This window comes from Perca flavescens, chromosome 13 (assembly GCF_004354835.1).
Source record: "Perca flavescens isolate YP-PL-M2 chromosome 13, PFLA_1.0, whole genome shotgun sequence".
NCBI classification, from domain to species: domain Eukaryota; kingdom Metazoa; phylum Chordata; class Actinopteri; order Perciformes; family Percidae; genus Perca; species Perca flavescens.
Genome location: NC_041343.1, coordinates 10,685,400 through 10,707,423, shown reverse-complemented (window position 1 = coordinate 10,707,423; position 22,024 = coordinate 10,685,400). Strand labels below are relative to the sequence as shown.

Here is a 22,024-nt window from a genome sequence, read left to right as displayed (position 1 = left end):
GTTCATGCCCCAGCATCCATCCTGGGATTCTGACAACAGACTCCTGTTTTGCGCTGAATAGGCATTACTTCGAGACTGAGTTACAACGGCCTGTGCTATCAGCCCGTATGCGAAACAGCCCATGTGACATGTGGCAGCACGCAGACTAGGAGATTGTCCTCAGTCTTGCAAAAGTGTCCACTGGTCTTGAAAGAACTGCTGCCATATATATCACTTAATGGCTGCAGCTGCCCAAATGCAGGTTGACGTCCTGCACGTCATGTTCACCGAGGGTACAACTATCGTGTGGAAAGTGATTTCTGTAAATAGCTGCACACATATGTAAAGAGCATTTAGTCTGTTATCGTACAGGATACAAAGGATAGCCTGAGATCAATTACACTTTCATTACATACAGTATAGTACATTAGAAAGTTAATATAAAGCGCTGCAGCTCCTGCTTTTTACCTCCCTTTCATATTCCGTCAATTAAGTGTCTATTCTACTCACCAGTCCCACTGCAACTGATCTGCAGTTCTATGGCTATATTTGATGCTTTTCCATTACAAACAAGATCAAGCTGCAGCTGGGGCTCATTTGGGTCAATGTGAAATGAGATCAGTAAAGCCCAGGCTGCGTATGGCAGACATGGACAGGTGACCGTACTTTGATGACTCGGCTGCAGGATGAACTGACACAGAGCTGCATCAGAGTGGCAAAATGAATGCGGCCTATAGCCAGAGATCAGGCACTTACTGTTGGGGCCACAAGCTGCCTTACGGATAGAGTCAGGCTCTCACATCCCTGTGCTCCTGGCACCTATTGATGCTTTTTAATGTTCGAGATCGTTAAACTGCAAAATATATACGCTAATGCTCCTTCAATTGGAACCATTAAAGGCTCTTGTCAAATTCCTTTACAGTGCATTGTGATAAATACTCCGTTAAGTCATAAGGGAGCCCTGACAGACAGCTGTCCTGTTGTAGAGAAATAGGAATACAGCATTAAAGAATGAGCAGCTATGGAAGCAACATGACTTTCAATGTTACAGTACCATACAATAGTTCAGCAACATTTGTAAAGCTACATTTTGTTGTTGTTTTATTGTGTTAAAGAGGTGTTTCAACTCCATGGTATTTTTTAAGGGCCGTGTGGTCCCGTTTCTAGTCCACTCATTGTATATTTACTGAATTTCTTGCAACAATATGTCTTGTTTATTTAGATTTTGGGTGATGTCAATGTCTAATGATCTACAGTACAATGGGAGGCATTGAATTGACAGTGCATAGGACGTTGTTGGTATTGAATTTTTACATGAGGCTTATAAACCAAAATATTAAGATTTCATGTGTGACATTACAGTCCAAGGACAGGACCCATTCCTTTCTGTCGTTTTTGCCTAAAAGATACATAAGTGAACTCTCACTATATATATCCTGAACAGAAACATTTTGCATCTCCACATGCTGCTCTGAAGCCCTTTATAAATGTGACGTTATCCAAAATAATCAGAGCAGATTTTCACTTGCAATTTTGAGCAGTCACGTGGATTTCTAAAATCTGCAGGGCTATCTACAACAATTGACAACACTTCATAAATTACCCCAGTACGACACCTTCTGTTAGACATTTACAGCCTCTCCAGTTTCTTTGTCATCCTGTTTATGCACATCTACAGTATGCTCTGCAAAATTCATTTTCTCTCTGCTGCACAGCTGACAGAATACCATTTAATACACACTAAGCCAGTATCACTGTTTATTACACCAGACAAGGACAAAGTAAGGAAGGAGAGTAGCTTAGGAAAGCATCAGAGAACTGTATTTGTGCTGATAATCTAAATTATTTTCCATGTTCAGTATAAGAAGAGAAAGACAATGTAAATGCTGACATAATCACCAACCACTGCAAAGAAGCTGAATAGTATGAAACAGCCCAATGCATTACATACATTACAAATACTTCTAGAGCAGTCTATACACACTATACATGATCTTGTGTTTATCACACAATCACAACTGCTATTGCGTATATGCTAATGCATATTCATAAATAGTGATCCAGTTCTTGTTTGAATCATTGTGTTTGTGCTAAAATGTACCTATCTATTGTCTGGGAAATATGCCTGTGGAAGTAGAATTCATAACACACCGCATTGTCGTAGTTTGAGCAGTCCATGTTTCAGTGTTTACAGTAATCACCGATAGGGGTGTTTATTAAAAAGCTAAACAAGCTTTACCTCACAGTCCAACTTAAATTAACTCATCTGTTTAGTTGCAACTGATGGGTTGATACTGACTTGCCACCAAGCATATTACCTAGTTAGTCATTAAAAACGTACCCAACCATCTTAGTTTTCCTCTGGCTTTTCTATGTAATGAAGAGAAGAAGATTAGTGTGTACGTTAATCAGTTAAAGAGCTTCAAACCCGTTGCTGAGTGATTTCCTCCTACAGTATAAGGTTGTATGTGGTGCAACTTGCAGTTTTCTGTAATCACATTAAAACACTGTGATATGCACTGTATGCGCACATTTTCAGCGGAGCACATCCAATTTAATTATTTAAATTTTTTTTTTTCTTTATCTGCAGTGTTTTAAATCAGTTAATTCAAATCAAATGCATGTGGTGTCTTCATGTCAGAAAAAAAAAAAAAAAAAAAAAAAATATATATATATATATATATATATATATATATATATATATATATATATATATATATAATATATAATATATAGTATATTTTGTTCTGCATGCATCAGCACTATTAAATGACTTATTTGGGATTTGGTATGCTACATTGGGTTGGTCATTTAAAAATACATTCTCTCAATGACTACAAGCTCGTCCCAAAGTCACCATTTCAAAAGTGCTTGCCACAGAACACCCCCTGGACACTATTTAGTGGTGGTGGGTGCTTTCAACTTCTCTTTCTTCCTGATCAGCACTTGTATTTGAACACATATTTTGCCATGCCTTGTACCAGCTATATACAATATACAAAAAAAAAGAATTCTACCACAGCATATTTAACTATGTATTCATAAAACACTGTAGTGTTGAATGTAAATATACATTTTAACACATGTGGTTCTTTGTTGATCAGAGGTGTCCTGCACTTGGTTCAGGCTTAGCAGGAAGAATGGCATGTTCACAGCATTTGTGATATGTCACCCTTCATGCTTTGTTAATGGTGGAAGCTGAGATCATAAAAGCCATTCCTGTGATGGTGACAGCTTGATTTGAAATATGTCCTCCAGAAGGACAAATGTGTGACCGAGGTGAGAGCTGAGCTGGCTCCTGTTATCTCTTCCAACGGACTGGACATCACATTTGCTTCTCTCGTTAGACTCCTCAGCAAGTCTGCACACTGGTGACCCATTACTCTTCATGATTCCAGTTCTCCTGCGCAAATCATTCATGGCGACAGAAGCAATGGCAGATTACCCTGCCCTTTTTTCCTGACCGACCCCACTCAAACGTCCATGACCCCATGTAGCAGTAGTGCACACACAAATAAATAATCTCTTACTAGATCACATGCAGAAACAGACAAAGGTATACATGTGACCACACACCAAGTGGCCTAAGTAACAAACTATCCAGTGATTGGCATCTGCTTCATGCCCATAGACAGTATTTTTATGTATGCTGACTGGGTTGAACAACAAGTATTCCAGAAGTCTTTCCATGCACATTGAGGTAATGAGCAGAGAAGACCATGGCTGTTTACAGTATGTAGAATAAATGGTCAATTTGTCTGAAGAAGAAACTGAAATGAAATGTTACATGTTGCAATATATTGTTAGGCGTGATAAAGCGGCAACCTCCAGGGATGAATTAAGCAAACAAGGAAGTGCCAAGAGCTGCAGTTCCTCAAATGGCCCCTTGAGGCGGGCTCCAAAAGGGAGTCAATCCCCATAGACCCCATATTAAAATGCCCAACTTTACAGCAGAAAAACGTTTTTACAGCCTGGTACAAATACGGTTTTGGTCTCTATAGCTAATATTCCCATTCATGACAACTGTACGGAGGGTGGATTTTTATATTACTCATTTTTTAATGCTGCATTTAAAGTACTCATATTATACTCATTTTCAGGTTCATAATTGTATTTAGAGGTTGTACCAGAATAGGCTTATGTGGTTTAATTTTCAAAAAACACCATCTTTTTGTTGTACTGCACATGTACTGCAGCTCCTTCAGCTCCTCTTTTCACCCTGTGTGTTGAGCTCTCTGTTTTAGCTACAGAGTGAGGCATCTCACTTCTGTACCTTCTTTGTTGGCAGTTGCACATGCGCAATAGCTAGGTAAGCACTACTAGCTAGTCAGTTGCAGAGTATGTGGGTGTGCTATGCTAGCAGCTAGGCGAGCATTATAACGTGTGTTACAAAGTGACGCACATTCATCACAGAAGTAAAGTATTACAATAGAGCTGTTTGGAGCAGTTTGTGAACAGTGTTTCTCTGGAAGATGGTAAGTCCCTTTGGGGTGGACTCTGGGCTTTTCACTTTGTAAACATGTGGGTGCTGTCCTTCAGGCTTCATTTGGTCCTGACTCAGCTACATCCACACGCCACCTTTTTGCCCATTTCTGGATTAGCCGGGAGCAGGCGGAGTCGGGCACTGCCAAGATGGCGACGGCTGGAGCCGTCCACAGTGAGCTTCCCAATGGCTCTTTAGAAACCAATGGCTGTCATCACAAAGACTACGGCCATGTTTTATACCGTCTATGGGCATAATTAAAATGCTCTGCATACATGCCAAAGCAGAATGCCTTGCATTTATTCACCACACAGCCATAAAACATTCATTTTGTTGCTGTTGATACTTATAAAAATTATTTAAATTAGCATCTACTACGAGGTAACACCATATTTGTAAATGTATTGAGAGACTGGGTAATAATTAAATGGGCCTCTTATGAAACTAATTTAGCTAGGTCATGTATTTCATTACTCTACTTAATAAATGTATTCAGATACATTTAATGGGTCGTCACTTTTATGAAAACCACTTCATCATAGAGCAGAACATCCCGCTGTGCCAACATGTACTGTATGCCTGTACTGTACGTGTTGAGGCCATGTGTCAGAGAAACAATCCCAAGCATTTCAGAGGGGTTGTTTATATCATTGTGGGCTGTGTTGTCCAGGAGAGGCAATATTTGCAGTTGTGGTTTTATTGTATAGTGGCAGGCAAGTTGACGGAGAAATAATCATTTGATGCAGAGACATGCAAGGTCTCAAGCACTCTCGAATGCCTATGTGTTTGTGTGTGCATGCATGCAAGGCAGTGTGAATAAAAAAATGATTTAAAAAGTGATATATGGTTGCAGTGACATTTTTGTATCGATACACTATTAATGATTATCCAAACTGCAATTAATTTGTGATTTCCTGCGATTATCATGATTAATCATTAAAAAGGATAAGGATATTGTTATTTTATCTTTTTATTGTTATCAACAATTCACACATTATAATCAATTTATCTTACTAACAAATATCTTCTAGGTAGTCAAGGCAATATCTTTGACTAAAGCTTATGCATTTGTGCTAGAACAGAGAATAACATTTCATAGTAATCCACATTACACGTAAAAGCTAATTTGTTGCATTTGACTGAAAGTCATTACAATCAAAATGGCAATTTCTCTTAGGTGGATAAACTGGAGAAGCAAAACAAACTGTATATATGGGAAAGTGTGCCTGAGCATGCTCAGTGACATCTGCCTGACACTGAGCTGTTGAAAAAGCAGTCGCAGAGCTGTTTCAGAATAAACTACACATGAGACTGACTAGCAGCCATAAAACCAGAAATACCTTAACAAGACATGTTTAACTCAACAACAGGATGTTTACAAGTGACATCTGCCCAAAAACCGCAGTGTCACAGGAGACCTTCCAGGTGCAGGAGGCTCAAGTCAATCAGGGGTTGACGGTCCTGTTCATCATTGAGTAAATTTACATGCACACCAATATTCCACTATTATTCCGAATATGACAATATTCCGAATTTGATACAGGTCATGTGAACAGCATATTCCGGTTGGACATTCCGAATAAGGCCCTTTTCCAAATATAGCATTTTCCGATTAAGACATGTGGGGTATTGCAGTATTATTCTGGTTTTAGAGGCATTCTTTGGACATGTATACAGCGCATTCGGAATAAGCGTCTCAATCGGTTTTACCACAGTTTACAGCCTCTTGCCTGTTTACAGCTTATGGTCAGCTCTGTGCGTTGCTATGGTTTCTGTACACAAACCAACCAGCCAACACTTTGCAAGGCTGCAGACCTGATAAGAAGGAGAAACACAGCTACTTTTAAACATTATCAAAGACTTGGATATCAACATGTTTTTGGATATGCGCACACATCGCTACACCTAATTTTTCAAGAAGCTGGTTGAAGGAACGTAAGAAGGACGCTGTGTTTGCACGCTCCAACAAGTCTACCACCACTGGTAAACTTTGAAAAAATTGTATTTTGCATGTTACATAAACGGGATTATAGTTGAATATTCACTTTCATTAGCCATGTAAACAGCTTAACTGGAATATCGTCTTTTGGAATAAGGGCAAAAACTGGAATATTATGTGCATGTAAACGTAGTCAATTTGAGAAGGTTCTACCCTTTAAGTCTGAACTATCTGCAAGTATCTGGTCTTCACGCAACAACACTTATGGTACCAGGTGCACTGGTGCTGACAGTATTGTGGGACTTGTTCTGCCACTAGAAACTCTGTGACACACGTCACAAGGGAAGATGGTCTGAGTGCAATTTAATGACACTCCAGTCTGCCATCTTGACAATAAATGAGACAAGGCCCCTCTGGGTTTAGATAACTCCAAGCAACTCACAGATCATTGTCATCTGTTATTTCAGACAGTGGTCCCTCATAATCTTCTAAAGCCCTCCTTCACTGTCTGAACTACTTGCTCTGCTAAACCATAATAGGAAGGGGAAAAAAGACCTATACTCACATAACAAATGCCATGCTGTTAAAAGGTAACCCACTATAAAAGGTAACCGGTAAATATTGTCCCATTGTCTGCACTGCAGTATTGAGCAGGCCATGGCCTGCAAACACCTTGTTGGGATCAATCTACTTTGAGTAAGCATCCACAATTCCAGAGACAGATGAGGAACATCTGCCTTTTGAACAGACTGGCTATGGTATGTAAGGAGGTGATTGAACCATTCTTTGATGGAATTTGTTCTCTACCTTCTTGTCTACATTGGGCCACCAGACATACAATTGGGCACAGCTTGCCAACCGTGAGGCATGTATCTCCTTCATGATCTGTGATCAGTCACAGGGAGGTATATCCACTCTGGTACCCCAAAGAATGTATCTGTCTTCCAGACACTGTTTGCAAAGGCTATACAGGACAGGATATTGTCTTCCTCTATCCAATGTCTAAAGTGTACTGGAAAATGGTGGGGCTGTATGCCACAAACACTAGTCCAAGGGTCCAAGGATGGCCAACTATGTAGGGCTGACCTCAGCAGGTGATTTTACAGATTAGTTATTTCCCTCTACTAGACTACTAACAAGTGAGAGAATTATTTGGTTGGCCATAAAATCCGTATTTGCTCTCCATGGCACATGGTTGGCAACTTCTGTAGTAGGCAGTTGTACCTGAATCAATCCTTGTGCCTTTTAATGTTGGGCTCATGTCCAGTTTTTTCCTTCAGGACTGAAATGATGGGGGCCACCCACTTGGAAAGATGAACTGGCCCAATGATCCCCAGTCTGTGCAAATGCTCCAACACTTTCTATACTTTACCCTTCATGGCATTAAGCACAAGCTGGGCTTGTAAAAGTATGTGGTGTCCTCTTTATGGATGTGTTCCCTCACATTAAAACCCTTGAGGGTGCCGAGCTCCTTCTTAAAAAGTTGTACTTGATTTTTTGCCAATTCGGTTGGATCTCTCTGAGCCAATCATGGCTCAAATCAGTCTCAAATGTAATGACCCTAAACATTTAAAGTGCTCGGTGTCCCCTCTGAATATTTCTAGCAGTAATGCTTGCAGTAATCTGTAGGTCCCTGATAAATATCAAGTGCTTTCTTGAAAGTCAGGGAAGGTAACTCTGCCAACATAAGGCACTGTACTGTATGCCATCAACATTAACCCTTCAGAGTAGAGCTGTCTTAGAGCATATCATAAACACAATGCAAAGGTCACACTGCGCCAACAACTGGTGCAACTCTGCCACAATATACACGTCAAACTGGCCTTACTTACTGGAATGGCTGTGAAATTTGAAATTGGACCACAAGGCTTCGGATCACAGTGGTTGAAAGACCAGTTCCTCATATGGCAAATCGCACACAGTTGTAGAAGAATAGAGCAATTTTAACCTCATCCATAATCCCATTAACAATGTCCCAGTGTTCCAATCTCCCCCTATACTGATGACACTCAATAGACACAAACAGGACCACATTATCCTAACACATCCTCACACATTTTCTTGAATCATCTGCCTAACCAGGAATCTATTTCTCAAAAAAGCATTTGCCCATTTAATATCTAGTTAAAGCTAGTGTACAAGAGACATTGGTGTGTGAGAAAGTGTAACTACAGTAAGAGAAACTGGAACTAAAATGTGTTTAATTCTTATTTCATTAGGGTTTAATATTAAATAGGAGAAGATAAAAAAACGGCACTGAGGTAGCGTAGAGGCACTGCTTAAAGGCCACTGGCTGAATTGACATAACCAACAACTCAATTTTGTCTGTAAATGGATTTCCAGCCTAAACAGTGATACAACATACGTTCCAAAAGTAAACTTGAAGACTTTATATTGATGAGAAAAGGGCAAATTATTAGGACGTTACATTCAAGGGCTATAATCCAAACAAGTAGATAATGAAAGAGAAGAGATACATACACCATTTGCAACTGATGCATTAGTTAGGGAAAATAGCACAAAGACAACGTTTTTTTGCAAATTAAATAATGATAATAACTATAATTACAAGAATACAATTCACTTCCCCTGTAAGATCCTGAATGCTGGGATTTGGGTCTGTGTAACATTTTTCTTTGGCTCACAGATCAATGGCAAGTAGAGGGCAGAGTCTGGAAAGAGTGACTGCAGAGTGGGCTTTTCATGTGGATATACTGGTGCTAAGGCCACAACACATCAGTAAAATCCTATGGCATTTTTCATGGCAACCTCTTTCTGACCATTCAAACCATAGTGTTTTTCCATGAATGTGCACCTTTGAGTTTTAATTTCAAATATGGGTGTTGGCCAGGCTGTTAGGAACCACAGTCAGTGTCCAGCATTGTGCCAAATTAAAACCCTCTTTGTTGAATCTGGAGAGCTGAAGGTCGTCAGCAGTTGTGTCACGACAAAAGTAGCTGACTAATGTTGGAAATATGATGGACTACAGCTCCCTAGCCTGAGGGGTAAAGCACAGCTACTCTCTGCCTGGGATACTCTTTAAAACTTGCTCTACCCACTCCAGTGCATCCACAGGCTGCTAGACAATAGTGTGCTATAGCCAATAAATATTTAAGTAACCAACACCGAAGTAGATATGTTTGCTGTAATCATATTCAAGTCAAAGAAGCTCTAAAACCTGCCAATAATGAAGTATAAGACAAAGACATTAGTTTATCTAGAACCAGAAATCTAAACAATTTCTCTCCCATTTTTGCTTAGAATTTACAGTTATGTAAGTAAAATAAAGTGCCACTGATAATAATCCATTAGTTGTTTGTTTGATATAAAACATGACTATTTAAAGCAAATGGTGAAATGATACAGATAACCAACCGTGCCAATAGTTGGTATACACAGCAAAGTATATACAGAAATATAAAGTAAACGTCTCTTTTTCCCATTCTTATTCTTATAATTAATACAAAGTTTTACAATTATTTGTGGACAACAAGTGTGTTCCAAATTGTCGCAGTGTGTTTTAAATTTTATGTGATTATAAGTTTTGCTGGCTGTTTTTAGTCAAATATGTGCCAACAAATGTTATTAGTCAATTCCGTCTGCTTTGACTTATAAAACTGGTGAGTGGCAACACTGTTGCTGGTGAGGAAGACAATACAGTTTTGAAAGACATTTAGATTAGTTAAAATTTCTGCTAACTGTCATTGAGGCACTACTTCAAATGCTTTTAGTGGGGCAAGGTGTGGACATGTTATAAAGGCAAGCTGATAATTCCCTGACTGAAATTAGCTGTGAATTGAAATATTTTAAAAGTGAAATGTTCATAACTACTGTCTGAAACAGTTGTGAATTGGACATGTCTTTGCTGCTTGCTCTCATTTCCTTCCAATGAATCTTTGAAACTGGAATGGCAGCACTCCAAAACACAGAATGAAGACGTATACTCAACTATGACATATTTTTACAATGGCTAACATCCGGCTAACGCATTTTGGCACATAAGCTTTCATCAGAGCATCTGTTTTTGGCAGAGCACCCAACCTGAAGAAGGTTATATGAGGAGGCGCACCTGCTATATGTTTTTCACTGCTTGCTCTCATTCTCATCAAGTGTGACGTTGTCGCATGACTGACAAGCTGCTGCCTGCAGCCTATTTAAAAAAAAAAAAATCCATTATTTGTCTATTATTTCTGACTATGATTTCAATTCATTATGGCTAAACAAGGGATTATCATGAATTTTGCAAGCGTTGGGGTTTTCTGCATGTTGATATATTTCCATATACGGTAGATTTTTGGCCATGAAACACTGGAGCTGGAGCTAATTTAAGTGGCGGCAGACACACTATTGTGTTACTTGCTCTCATTAAATTAACATCACACTCCGTTAACATGCCCTGGAAGTAAGACGCCTCTTTTGTTCTTTGTTTTTGGAAGTGGCCATTAGCTTTTCCGAATACAAAGTGTTTTTTTTAATACTTAATGTCTACAGCAGGGACAATAAAGTGTTGAAATGAATAGGTTTAATCATATACTGCATTCAATTAGAACCATCAATGTGGATGTCAGTCAGCGTTGAATTATGACGTCTTCAGTGAGTGGCCTTGTACAGACCAGGCCCCAGATGCTAATGTTAGAATGATGAAACAGGAAACATCCTCTTTTAATCTACCCTGTACATTATAGGTACAGGTGCCATACTTCATTTTGCAAAAATGGGGTTTCTCCCAAATTTCTCCAAACCTTCAATTTTACATTAAAGTACCATGACCATTAGCTGTTGGCAATAGGCTAGTTTGCTGTTCAAAAATCCAACTATTTTTGTATTGCTAAACATCTATTGTGGTTAAACTGTTTCAGTAAAACAATCAGCCCAAATGACATACACTAATGACTTGCCCCCCGCGCCTGCTATTTTCAGCAATTATCAAAATAACCATTATTCTAAAGAGCGGATGTTGCACAATTTCCAATAGAAGTTAATGGGGCAAAAGTGTTTTCCCTGATCTGCAAATCAAATGCTCAAAAACACTGCTACGTAATACAACGACACCACAAAACAACTCCAATCATAAAAGCATTACAAAATCAATACATTCACTATCCCTGGTGTTAAAAAACATAGTGTTTGACTGCTCTTCTCTGTGTGTGCCTTACTTCTCAAAGAGCAGCCATCTTCGATACGTGAATAGATGCATAGTAATGACATGGTAGCAGTCACATCAAAGCCATTGCCTATATTTTGCCACAGGCCCACTCTTCGACAGATTTCAGAGGATTGATTTGTAAATACTGTGCACACACCTTCACTTGTACATACCCTCGACAACAGACCCCCCCCCCCCCCCCAAAACAGATGCACCCGAAACACGTACCTCCAAAATCAGGCCTTAAACGGATGTCATATCCCTTCAGCAACTTGTCCACGGTGGTCTTGGCCACAGACATTCCGGTGCTTCCAGTGGAAGAGCTGAGGACAGAAACCACAGAGCCATTTTAAGTGGTGGTCGGAAAAGCAGCAAAAACAGATACTTTTGTCATAGACATTTTGTTTCTCTACCGCACACCTACTGTACGATAAATGATTACTGCACGTACCCTCTGTTCTCAACATTAATGACATGAACTTTGAAGAGGAAGCCCTTATGACTACACGGTGAGTCTTTGACAAAGGGAAAGAGGACTTAGAATGCATTAAACAACACCCAACACATACATTCATTCATGCATCGGATTTCTTCTAACTGAAGTATTAATTTGACATAATTTATCTATTTCATTTTCAATTTTAATCAACTTTGGTTTTAATTTTGCATCCTTGGCTATCACTGCAAAACAATAAAGAATAAACATTCACATTGCAAAACATCTTAGGTGGTAGATATATTTGTTTTGTATGTTGCAGTCATTTGTCAGACAAATGTATAAAAAGCATGCTGACTAGTGTGTTGTCATGGGGAAGGTTGAAAAATGTGCTTTGTGCATGCATTTCCCCCCTTGTAACCCTACCTACAGTATATTCATCTAATCAGTTGAGTGGCTGTGGTGATGACACACATGTCAAGCATTTCATGGATGTCAATCTTTTCAAAAGAAGTGACATTAAAAGTAAGAATGTCACAATTAGTTTCGCTCTCAGGAGCACAGTCGTATTCACTGGCATGTATTTAAATACGCTCTGTGTTAGAACACAGCCTCCCATCACGCTGTTAGAGGCACAGGCTGCGTTGGTCTGAGCCTGGACTGGAGACAGACTATTCCCAGGAGGAACGTATAGTCCGCACTAGTCTGACTGACACTTAAAACATTGGTGCCATGACCTGCATCACCTGACCACGGCTGGCTCTCCAGCTGAGGTTCCTTGTTACGGGGAGGGTGTGGAATGAGCGTAGGGGGGAAACGAGGGGGACGAAGTGGGTTAAAATTGCTCCCCTGATAGGAGGTCTAGCCCTCGGCTCAGTCAGGGAAGCACTGTTCAATTAGCTCACAGATAGTGCAGCTGTTCATCAAGCTGGCCAGTTACAGGACTTGCGAGTTTGACACCTGAAAGCGTCATTATGAGGGGAATATCAATGACACCTGAAAAACATACAAGATCCCCCATTTATTTGTTTTTCTGGGTTATTATTTTAAGATCAAAATGTCAAAGCAGTGTGAGCCAGTTGTCACTGAACTCCTACATCCCATTGCTGAGGCTGTAGGTTACTGCAGCCAAGGGAAAGGAGTAGGCCATGAGGGATATGTATGTAGCAGTGCCTTTAACAACAAAACAATCAAGAAATTGATCTGGAGATCTGTGATGATGTTCATGAAGGCTTGTGCAGTACTCCATATTGTAAACATATCAAGGACTAGACAAGAGCTTATTTATTGAAACGTTACATCTTACACACTGCCTCCTCTTGAAAGCAACAACAACAGATGATGTGATCTGCTGGGATTTTTTTTCTCCATTGTTTTTAATTGATTTTATATTGATTGAATAAAATGGGCAATTAAGAAGATAACATGAATGGCAATATTACTTTGCGTGTCTAGAGATGAATGCAATAAGTGGGCTTTCAGACAGCACTGTAGACTCATACATCTACAGCTGCTTACACTGGAGTAATCAATCGATCGTCGGCTGATTGATCCTATCAGCAAATCATCGGCCAGCACTACTGTAGCCTACTGAGGGCTGCCATTTTTGGGCAGGATCATAGTGAAAGTCGCCCGTTCCAATATCCCCATTTTGATATCGGGAGTAGCCTAGGTTACGTTTCACAATAGGCTTGATAACGTGCACGCGCATGTTTTTACGCTCGCGCGCGCCACAGCACCATCTAATAGAGCATATATCGGCAGCAATGCCCCTAATAAGTAGGCCTGGGTGCCCCGTTAATGCGATTTGCCACATCTCAGCCTTTTATTGACCGCTAATCACGTCTATTGGTGTGAGAGGTTTTTTTTTCTTCCCAAGCGACGTTTTCTTACCTTTGAACAAAGCAGAAGAAGGACAAAGCCGCCAGAGCAGAGAAAATTCCACATAATTTATCTTCTTGACGACCCAACATCTCCACAAATCCTTATATATAGTTTCTATAATCCAACCAGTCCAGTGGTCCTCCAGAAAATGCACAAAGTAAAAACTGGCAATTAAAAAAAATAATAATTGCCTTTTAAAAATGTTGAATAAACTAGCCTACATCTACGCATGCGATGTCTTCATTAAAATAGGCTTCTTGATTAAAAAAAAAAAAAAAAAGAAGAAATCTCGTAATTGGCCCCCGCTGTTTTCCCCGGCTATGGAAATCCGTGCAGGTCACAGAGCCCCTCGACCAACACCAGAAGATCAGACATCTTGCTCAAAAAACAGCATACACAATACTTTTAAAAGTAATGACAAGTATTCTTCCCCTTAAAAAAAAAACAAACACTGGCATTAATGACTGAGCGGCAGCCTCTTGATGATCAAATTGGTGGATGAAATTTCCCAGTCCAAATCTGCAGAAGAGGCATGGTTCCAGCGATGCTCTGGCGCCAGACTATTCCACAACGTGATGTTGTTAAAAGATATTTGTTTGAGCTGGAAACGCTGGTCGGCTGAAGGGGAGCGGTGGGTTTAAAAAAAAGAAAAAAGAAATCTTCATTCCTTTCCCCCCCGTTGCTCCTGCTGATGATGATGTAGATCAGCGCAAAGTCACTTAGGGGAAAATGCACATTGAAAAAGCACTGGGTAATATCTGATGCAGACGTCAGAGCAAGCTATATCACTCCTGCTCTGGAAGAAGAAAAATGAGATGCCGAAAAATATGGATGGACCCTTATACGCCAATGCATGTATCACAGCGTCGGGTATCATATCAAAGATGCAAACCTATTTGAAAAGTCCACTTGCCTCCGCTGTCCAACGATAAATGGCGTTTCAACACGTTAACGTGGTCCGCTCGTCTTCTCCTCGAAACACTGAACAAATGACAGACATTCAACAGTCCGAAGAGACATGATGGGGAGGTCTCTTGTCTCCTTTGGATTTTTTTCTTAGTTGAAATTAAAATGATGTCCTACTGGGGTAGGGGAGAAAGGGGGGGTGGGTTGGGGGCACCTAAGGTGAATTCCTTAGCGACAGCCTGTTCATGCGCTCAATTGTCTGTCTATTCTCTTTGAAACCCATTAGGATGAGGGGAGTGTGTGCCGGTGCGTTTTCATGCATTTCAACCACTTTGCCACAATTTTTGAAAACGCGCACACAGAGAGACACGCACGTACGCACCCACACACAGTCATGCGCGCGTACACACAACACGAACAAGCACAATCTTTTATTTTTTTTATTTTTTTTATTTAGGCTATTTAATTGCCTATCACGAACCAGGAGTCGCTCTTTTTTTAGGCTATTTGAAACACAAACATCCTTACTGGAAATTGCTAATGCGCACATCACAATTCAAGAATCACACAAGCGTGTGTTTTATACAGAGGAGGAGGTTTTCTTCAGGGATCTCTGTGCTGTCCAGTTGCTAAGCAACCCAGCCAGCACTGATGCAGTTGTGGTGATTCGAAGGCTATGCGCAAAGGCTCATTTAAAGGAGTAGACCCAATGCTGTCACCACTGTGGTGTCAGTGGGACAAAAGCAGACAGCAACTCATGTGCCATGGAGCCATTTCTGTTATGATAGGGGCGAACGAACGCCATTTACAATACTGCATGGAGAAAGGCAACGTGGTGTGTCAGAGAAATCGCACTCTACTTTTGCTTCATCATCATTGTCCTACTCCTCGTCATCATCCTCATCACCACCACCGTCACCGTCAGGGCCACTGGGATAAATAGCAGAGTCAATCAGTCTTCCTCAGTTTGTTTTTGAAACTAGCTCAACAGGTATTTGTTGCTTTTGAATTATCCTCTGCTGTCCTTCATACTAAGGAAAAGTTTGGCCCCTACCATAGGTGATGTCACAGCACTGAACAAAAAGGATATGAATTGGCAAAGAAGGAAAAATGACAATTATGTTTATCTGGTGATGTTTTCGGAGTGTCAACATAAAACAAAAATGTAGAATAATTATGCATTTGAATTTTGGCTTTTCTGTGCTCCACCTTTGGAAGAAACTGTAGTTCCCCCAATCATAAGACTGACATAATGTGGACATTTTTAAAAGGAAATGGTAAAATATTGTACATCAAAAGGAAATACCGTGACTGACCATGGCCTGGCACCCAAGGATGAACAATATTAACACAACATGATCTTGAAGACACAGTCTGGCTTTCACAGTTCATACTCGTTACATCACAGGAGTGAATAGCTATACCTACAAGCTTTGTATTTTGAGATGTATTTTTTTTTCTTTTTGCTAAAAGCAGGGTGGTCTGAAACGTTCGGGAGACGAAGGCAGGGTCTTTCATTTTTCCATGCCCCAGATTTATATTTTATGTCATCCTTTTCTTGTGGGATTTAATGTAAAAGTGGATGGAATAGATACATTAGTATACATTATACAATAGTTGACCTCAACGTAATTAATTGGGAGACAGTTTGGGACAATATTTCCCACTGTTCCAAGAACCCAAATCACCAGCAGATCCACTTCAACATATGCAATAGAATATATTGGATGCCTCAGAAGAGATACGTCTCTAAAGCCATTCCTACTCCCTATTGCACCTTCTGTCAACCTGAACAAACTTGAACTTTCCTGCACATGGTCTGGGAGTGTGAACAGGTGCATGAGTTTTGGAATAAAACAACATCAATAATATCTGATGTGATAGGATGTCGACTTCCTACTGACCAGAGTGTTTTGTTACTTAATTATGACTCTAAATTACACCTACTTGGCAGACAGAAGAAAATTTGGCTAGCCGGATCAACTGATGATCAAAATAATAAAAGAATTGATCTAAAAAAAATAGTTGACCTCAAAAACACTAATTCTTTCACAAATCAATGCTATTACATCTGTCTGTGGGTTTAAACAATTTCATCTGAGGTAAATAGCTCAATAGAATGTTTTTAAATTATTTTTTTTTTGCAAGGTTTTTACCCGACAGCGACATTACGTATAAATGATTGCTTAAGCTAAATTGAGAAATTATGGGGGATTTTTTACTTTTACTAAGCCAATGAGTGGGTCAAAAGCAAATATATATAAAAGCTTGTCTTGCGAATGAAGTTCAACACTCCATCCAATAATTTTCGTACAGTCCCTAAATGGAGAGAGATACTGTGTGTTTGTTTGTAACCTTGTAAACCTAATAATTCAGTGGGCTTTCACCTTTGAATCCATGTTAGATAGTACCAGATTGGATTTTAAAATGGGATTCAGTGATCTAAATGCAAATTATTCACCAGGCAATTTGAGAATAAACTAGCTTGACGTTCTCTCGTTTTTTAATCAGTCTATTCATGCATAGGTTCCAAGGCAACTGTAATTGTGCACTGGATTAATGCTATAAAAAAAACAGTCTAGTCCATATACTGTATATTCTTTGAAGACATCTCTCCTCCATCTCCCATAACTTATGTTAGTAGAGCCAGAGTAGAGCAATGCCAGAACAGTACAGTACAGGAATGTAATATGAAGTTACAGTAGAACCAGTGTGGCACCATAATAGATGGATCCCTCCGATCTTTGGGCATGCTCAGTTGGTTTTCCACCAGAGTCGCTCTTACTCACAATAGTGCTCCCATTCACAGCATTCCCTGATTACTGCAATTAACTTTAATTGGCATCAATGACAAGGAGATCCAAGCCCTTGAGATGTACCATGCTCTTTTTTGCTCCATTCATATGTTGCATAACACATGTGAGTTACTGGGTCACCCTTGCTCCTATGATATAAATAGTATCACATGGTTAATGCATTGGTGCCTTACAGTCACTCCATGTTCCTCTTGCTGTTCATATCTGTCAAACACCCCAATCGACTCTAAGTAACAGACTTAGCGCAACTTCACCAGCAGTCTGTGACATAAGTGAATGTGTTTTATAAAAGGGGCTGCCTTAATGAGAGTTCACTTAATGTTAATGTGTTGTGTACTCCCTTTGATTAGAGAACACAATCAAGGCTTCCCACGAAGAAGTTTCATTTAAGCCAACACAGTCTGTAACCATGAGGAAAAATGACAGCTTGAGTTCATGTTTGGTAAACCTCACTGTGAGAGGGCTTCCTTTACTGGTTGAATCAAATCGGTATCACCGCTGTCTCACCTTGGTTTAGAAAAGCAGAGCAAGAGACCTCCCTTGAGAGACAGAGACTGCAATATTGGCCTGATTCAAGTCTGAACTTGATGACCTGTATCTTTACTGTATTGTGTTACCAAGACTTGACCTATTTGGACTAGATGGACAGTGGTGTGTTAAGACTTTTTTGACTAGGGGGGCCCACTTATATCTACTTTAATTGCATTACAGAATCTTCCCGTTTTTTACATTCCTCTGTTTAAAAATTTAATTTAAGAGGTAAATACACCTACCAATCACATACAACTGTATTATACAGTTTTTATAGTTTATCCTCTGCGCTCCAAATCAAACCAAAATCGTATTCTTGTTCTTATTCTGGGATTTTGGTAGGCTAACGGCTAGGTTTAAAGAGATATTTTGCTGATATAAATCCAGCTCTGTGTCATGGCAGTGTGGGCAGTTTGTGCAGATGAGCAGTGTTTGTCTTCCCTCCGTGGCCGCACCGCACGGAGCTCCCAGCTGAGCAGAGCAGAAGAGGTCTGCTGAGTTCGGCGGATGACGCCAAACCTCGGCTGCTCCGAGCTCAGTACACTGGCGCCATGGAGGGAAGCCAAACACCGTTCATCTAAACACACTGCCCACACAAAGATGACACAGAGCTGGATTAAAGGTCCCATGAAATGGTGCTCTTTGGATGCTTTTATATAGGCCTTAATGGTCCCCTAATACTGTATCTGAAGTCTCTTTCCCAAAATTCAGCCTTGGTGCAGAATTACAGCCACTAGAGCCAGTCCCACAGTGAGCTTTCCTTAGAATGTGCCATTTCTGTGTCTGTAGCTTTAAATGCTATTGAGGAGGCAGAGAGGGGATGGGGGGGCAAGGCGGAGGATGGGGGTGTGGCCTTGACCAACTGCCACTTTGCTTGTTTGCAAGCCATGATGTCTCTCTCTCTCTCATGGGTGGGCCAAATTCTCTGTACGGGCAAAGCAGAGAAAGGGGAGGTAACCTTGCTCCTTATGACCTCATAAGGAGGAGATTCCAGATTGGCTCATCTGAGCTTTTATTTTCTCAAAGGCAGAGCACGATACCCAGGGCTCGGTTTACACCTATCACCATTTCTAGCCACTGGGGGACCATAGGCAGGCTGGGGGAACGCATATTAATGTTAAAAAAAACTCATAAAGTGAAATTTTCATGCCATGGGACCTTTAAGACTGAATTGCACCTATAAACCCAGGTTTACAGTTGATTCCACAGAAGGTCCTGCCTCTGACTGGGCAGATAGTAAATCATAGTTTAGGATAATGGGGTGGCACCTGGGGTGGTCAATTTCAGGCCCGTCCCCTGGACATGCCCCTGTAGATAGAGGAGTGAGTGATGTGACTTCACCAGGACAATGCAAACTGTCCTGAGCCCCCGGTTTACTGCTTTTATGTCGAGCCCAAGCAGAAAGACTGTCCAACCCATCAGGTTCAGTGAGGTGTATAGGTAAAAGTCTTTATTTCAAAGTAGCTGCAACCAAAAAGCAACAAAATTGAGAAAAAATACCAAAGAGGAAACCGAAACAAATGCATTGAGACACAGAATTTGCCAGAAGCGTTCTAGGATCAACATGTGTTTTCAGTTCTCTCGATTCCCCCGGCCACACACAAGCCAAACCCCTCTCAAATTGGGAGCTTAGTGGACCTCCTGCCTCATGACCTAATTAACTGACTATGAAGTCAGAGTCAAGTTAAAACCTCTGATCTATGCAAGCAGTGTGCCAGGTTCTGTAAATAGGAGTTTGACAGCAGGTGAATCAGCTTTAATCTGTATAGGGGTACTGTATGTACGTACTGTATGACTAAACTTCATGATTATCCACTGTTCACCATTGTATCTAACGCTGTGATCACACTGGCAGGTCAAAGCAGCACCGCAACAGCTCACCTCCCCACCGTGTAACAGCGCACCTGACAAGCTTTGAGAAAATGAAGGTTCATCTTCAATGTACATCGCGCCATTCATTGACTGCAGTGATGAGATTGGAGGCTTTGAAAACACACGGCACACAGCTCTGAAGCACTACCTCGAAGCAGGCTACCAGGCAATTGTTGCTATGCTACCGTAGAAAGCCCAATCAAAGTGCAGTGTGATGCTCGTTGAGGCTGGACTGCACCACAATGTTCCAAACACTTGTGAAGAGCGCTGTTTACACGCAAACCATAGAGAGCACACAAGAGAGAAGGTAAATGCATGGTAATAGCTTTGTCCACGTCAGGTTTCTGCAGGGAAAAAACATGTAGACAGAATGATACATCGCATGAATAATATCCACTATTGATCATCATACTGTATGTGAGGTAATATATGTACTACAGGATGGCAGATGGAAATCCTCTACATGATTTATGACCTCACACTGAATGACATCCATTCATGATTGTTAAACATGGCAATAAAAACGAGTGACATTAAAGGTTTGACATTTAGGCCTACTACTGGGTTTAATGCTTAATTCTGATGTTAGATTGCTCACAGCAATGTACCAATGTTCCAACTTAATTGAAAATTAACGAACATGTCCTTATTGACCATAAACAAGAAAGTCGTGGCCTTTGAAGTAAGGCTGGGAAAATGTAATACATATTTTAAAAAGATCGATAACGATGACATGAGGTGCTTGTCCTCAGGGTGTAGATAATACTAATCAGACTAAGCAAAGGTTAGGTGTGTCACACCACCCTCTGTTAAATAATTGTATTTTGTGCAATTACATGTAATGAGTGTCTATAGCCAGCCAGCAGCTTAACACACAGTCTACCTGTTTATCCTTTTAAATGAGAAAACTAAAGGTTTGCCACCCTGCAGGCGGCACACAACTAACGGACCTGAAGCACTCCTCTGTCCTCTACACCAGAGGATTGCACATCTCAAACAGTCACATGGCACGCGGGCCTTCAAAATTAGCATGGGCGAGGCGCAACACTTGATGCTAAATAGCTATTGCTGGAGGACAAACACTAATACAAATCTGTAATTCTGTCCCATCCCTCACCTATTTCCCTTTGAAACTCTCAGTGCATTTCATGTATAGAACATTTGTGGAGGTGCATATTCAACCAGACCATTGTTGCCTTTTATTGATACAATCAAAATAATTAATTAAGTGTTTGTAAAGGTCTGGCATGGGGTTAATCTTCTCATCCAGCAAAGTCTTTTGTCAGTAACAGCATTACCTCTCTCTCTCCCTTTTGAGAGTGAGCGTATGTAAGTGTGCTTGTTTGTCCTTGCATGTGTGAGTAGGTACATGCTCTCTGCATGTGTGGGTCATAGATTCCTCTTCCGTTTATATACACCATGTTTCTTTTATATTACACTGTCTTTCAGCTAGGTGGATTTCAGCATTCCATTGATTTATCTTTTATCAAACACTGTCTCACTATTTCTCCCTGTGAGGATGGCTTACAGCTGTAAGGTAGAGGCTTCATTTGGTCATTTCTTATTCCTCTGGCAAAAGGGTAACTCATGTAATGCCCTTATTTGCATCCAAAGTGTCCTCATTTCAGTTTTCTTTCAACTCAAATGTCAAAGCCTGATGCAACAGCCTTCAGTTGTCTCATAACATGGAAACAATGAATGTCAACACCAAAGCCAACATGGATTCACCACTATACACCCCGAATATTTAACATTTCATAAATAGTAGTAGTTCGTCAAAAATAGCACTGTAGCATCCCTTCCTCTTTTCCTATCTGTATTCTACGTGGGATTTCAACACGGAACTCCTACGAGAAAGGGTTAATGAATTCCTCACACAGATAGATATTGCCATGGAAACAGCTGCGTGACTGCTTGCAGCTTGTATACACACAGGAGGAAAAAAAAACAATGGTGCCAAAGGTATTTCAAAATTCAGCAAGCAGAGGCTTTCCAGTACACATAGCTGCATTTAAGATGTTTCTTTTTTTTT

At 40.4% G+C, this 22,024-nt stretch overlaps 1 protein-coding gene across 1 annotated transcript in view; it reads right to left on the bottom strand.

Moving 5' to 3' along the window:
• The window catches only part of gabrb4 (gamma-aminobutyric acid type A receptor subunit beta4), a 58,596-nt gene extending 44,704 nt beyond the window's left edge, over positions 1–13,892 (bottom strand). The window contains exons 1-2 of the mRNA XM_028595809.1: positions 13,877–13,892; positions 11,776–11,870 (exon numbers count right to left, since the gene is read on the bottom strand). Coding sequence (XP_028451610.1) covers positions 11,776–11,848 — 73 coding nt within the window. The 5' untranslated portion in view covers positions 11,849–11,870; positions 13,877–13,892. The remainder of the gene's footprint in view (positions 1–11,775; positions 11,871–13,876) is intronic.
• Between the last annotated feature and the right edge of the window lie 8,132 nt (positions 13,893–22,024).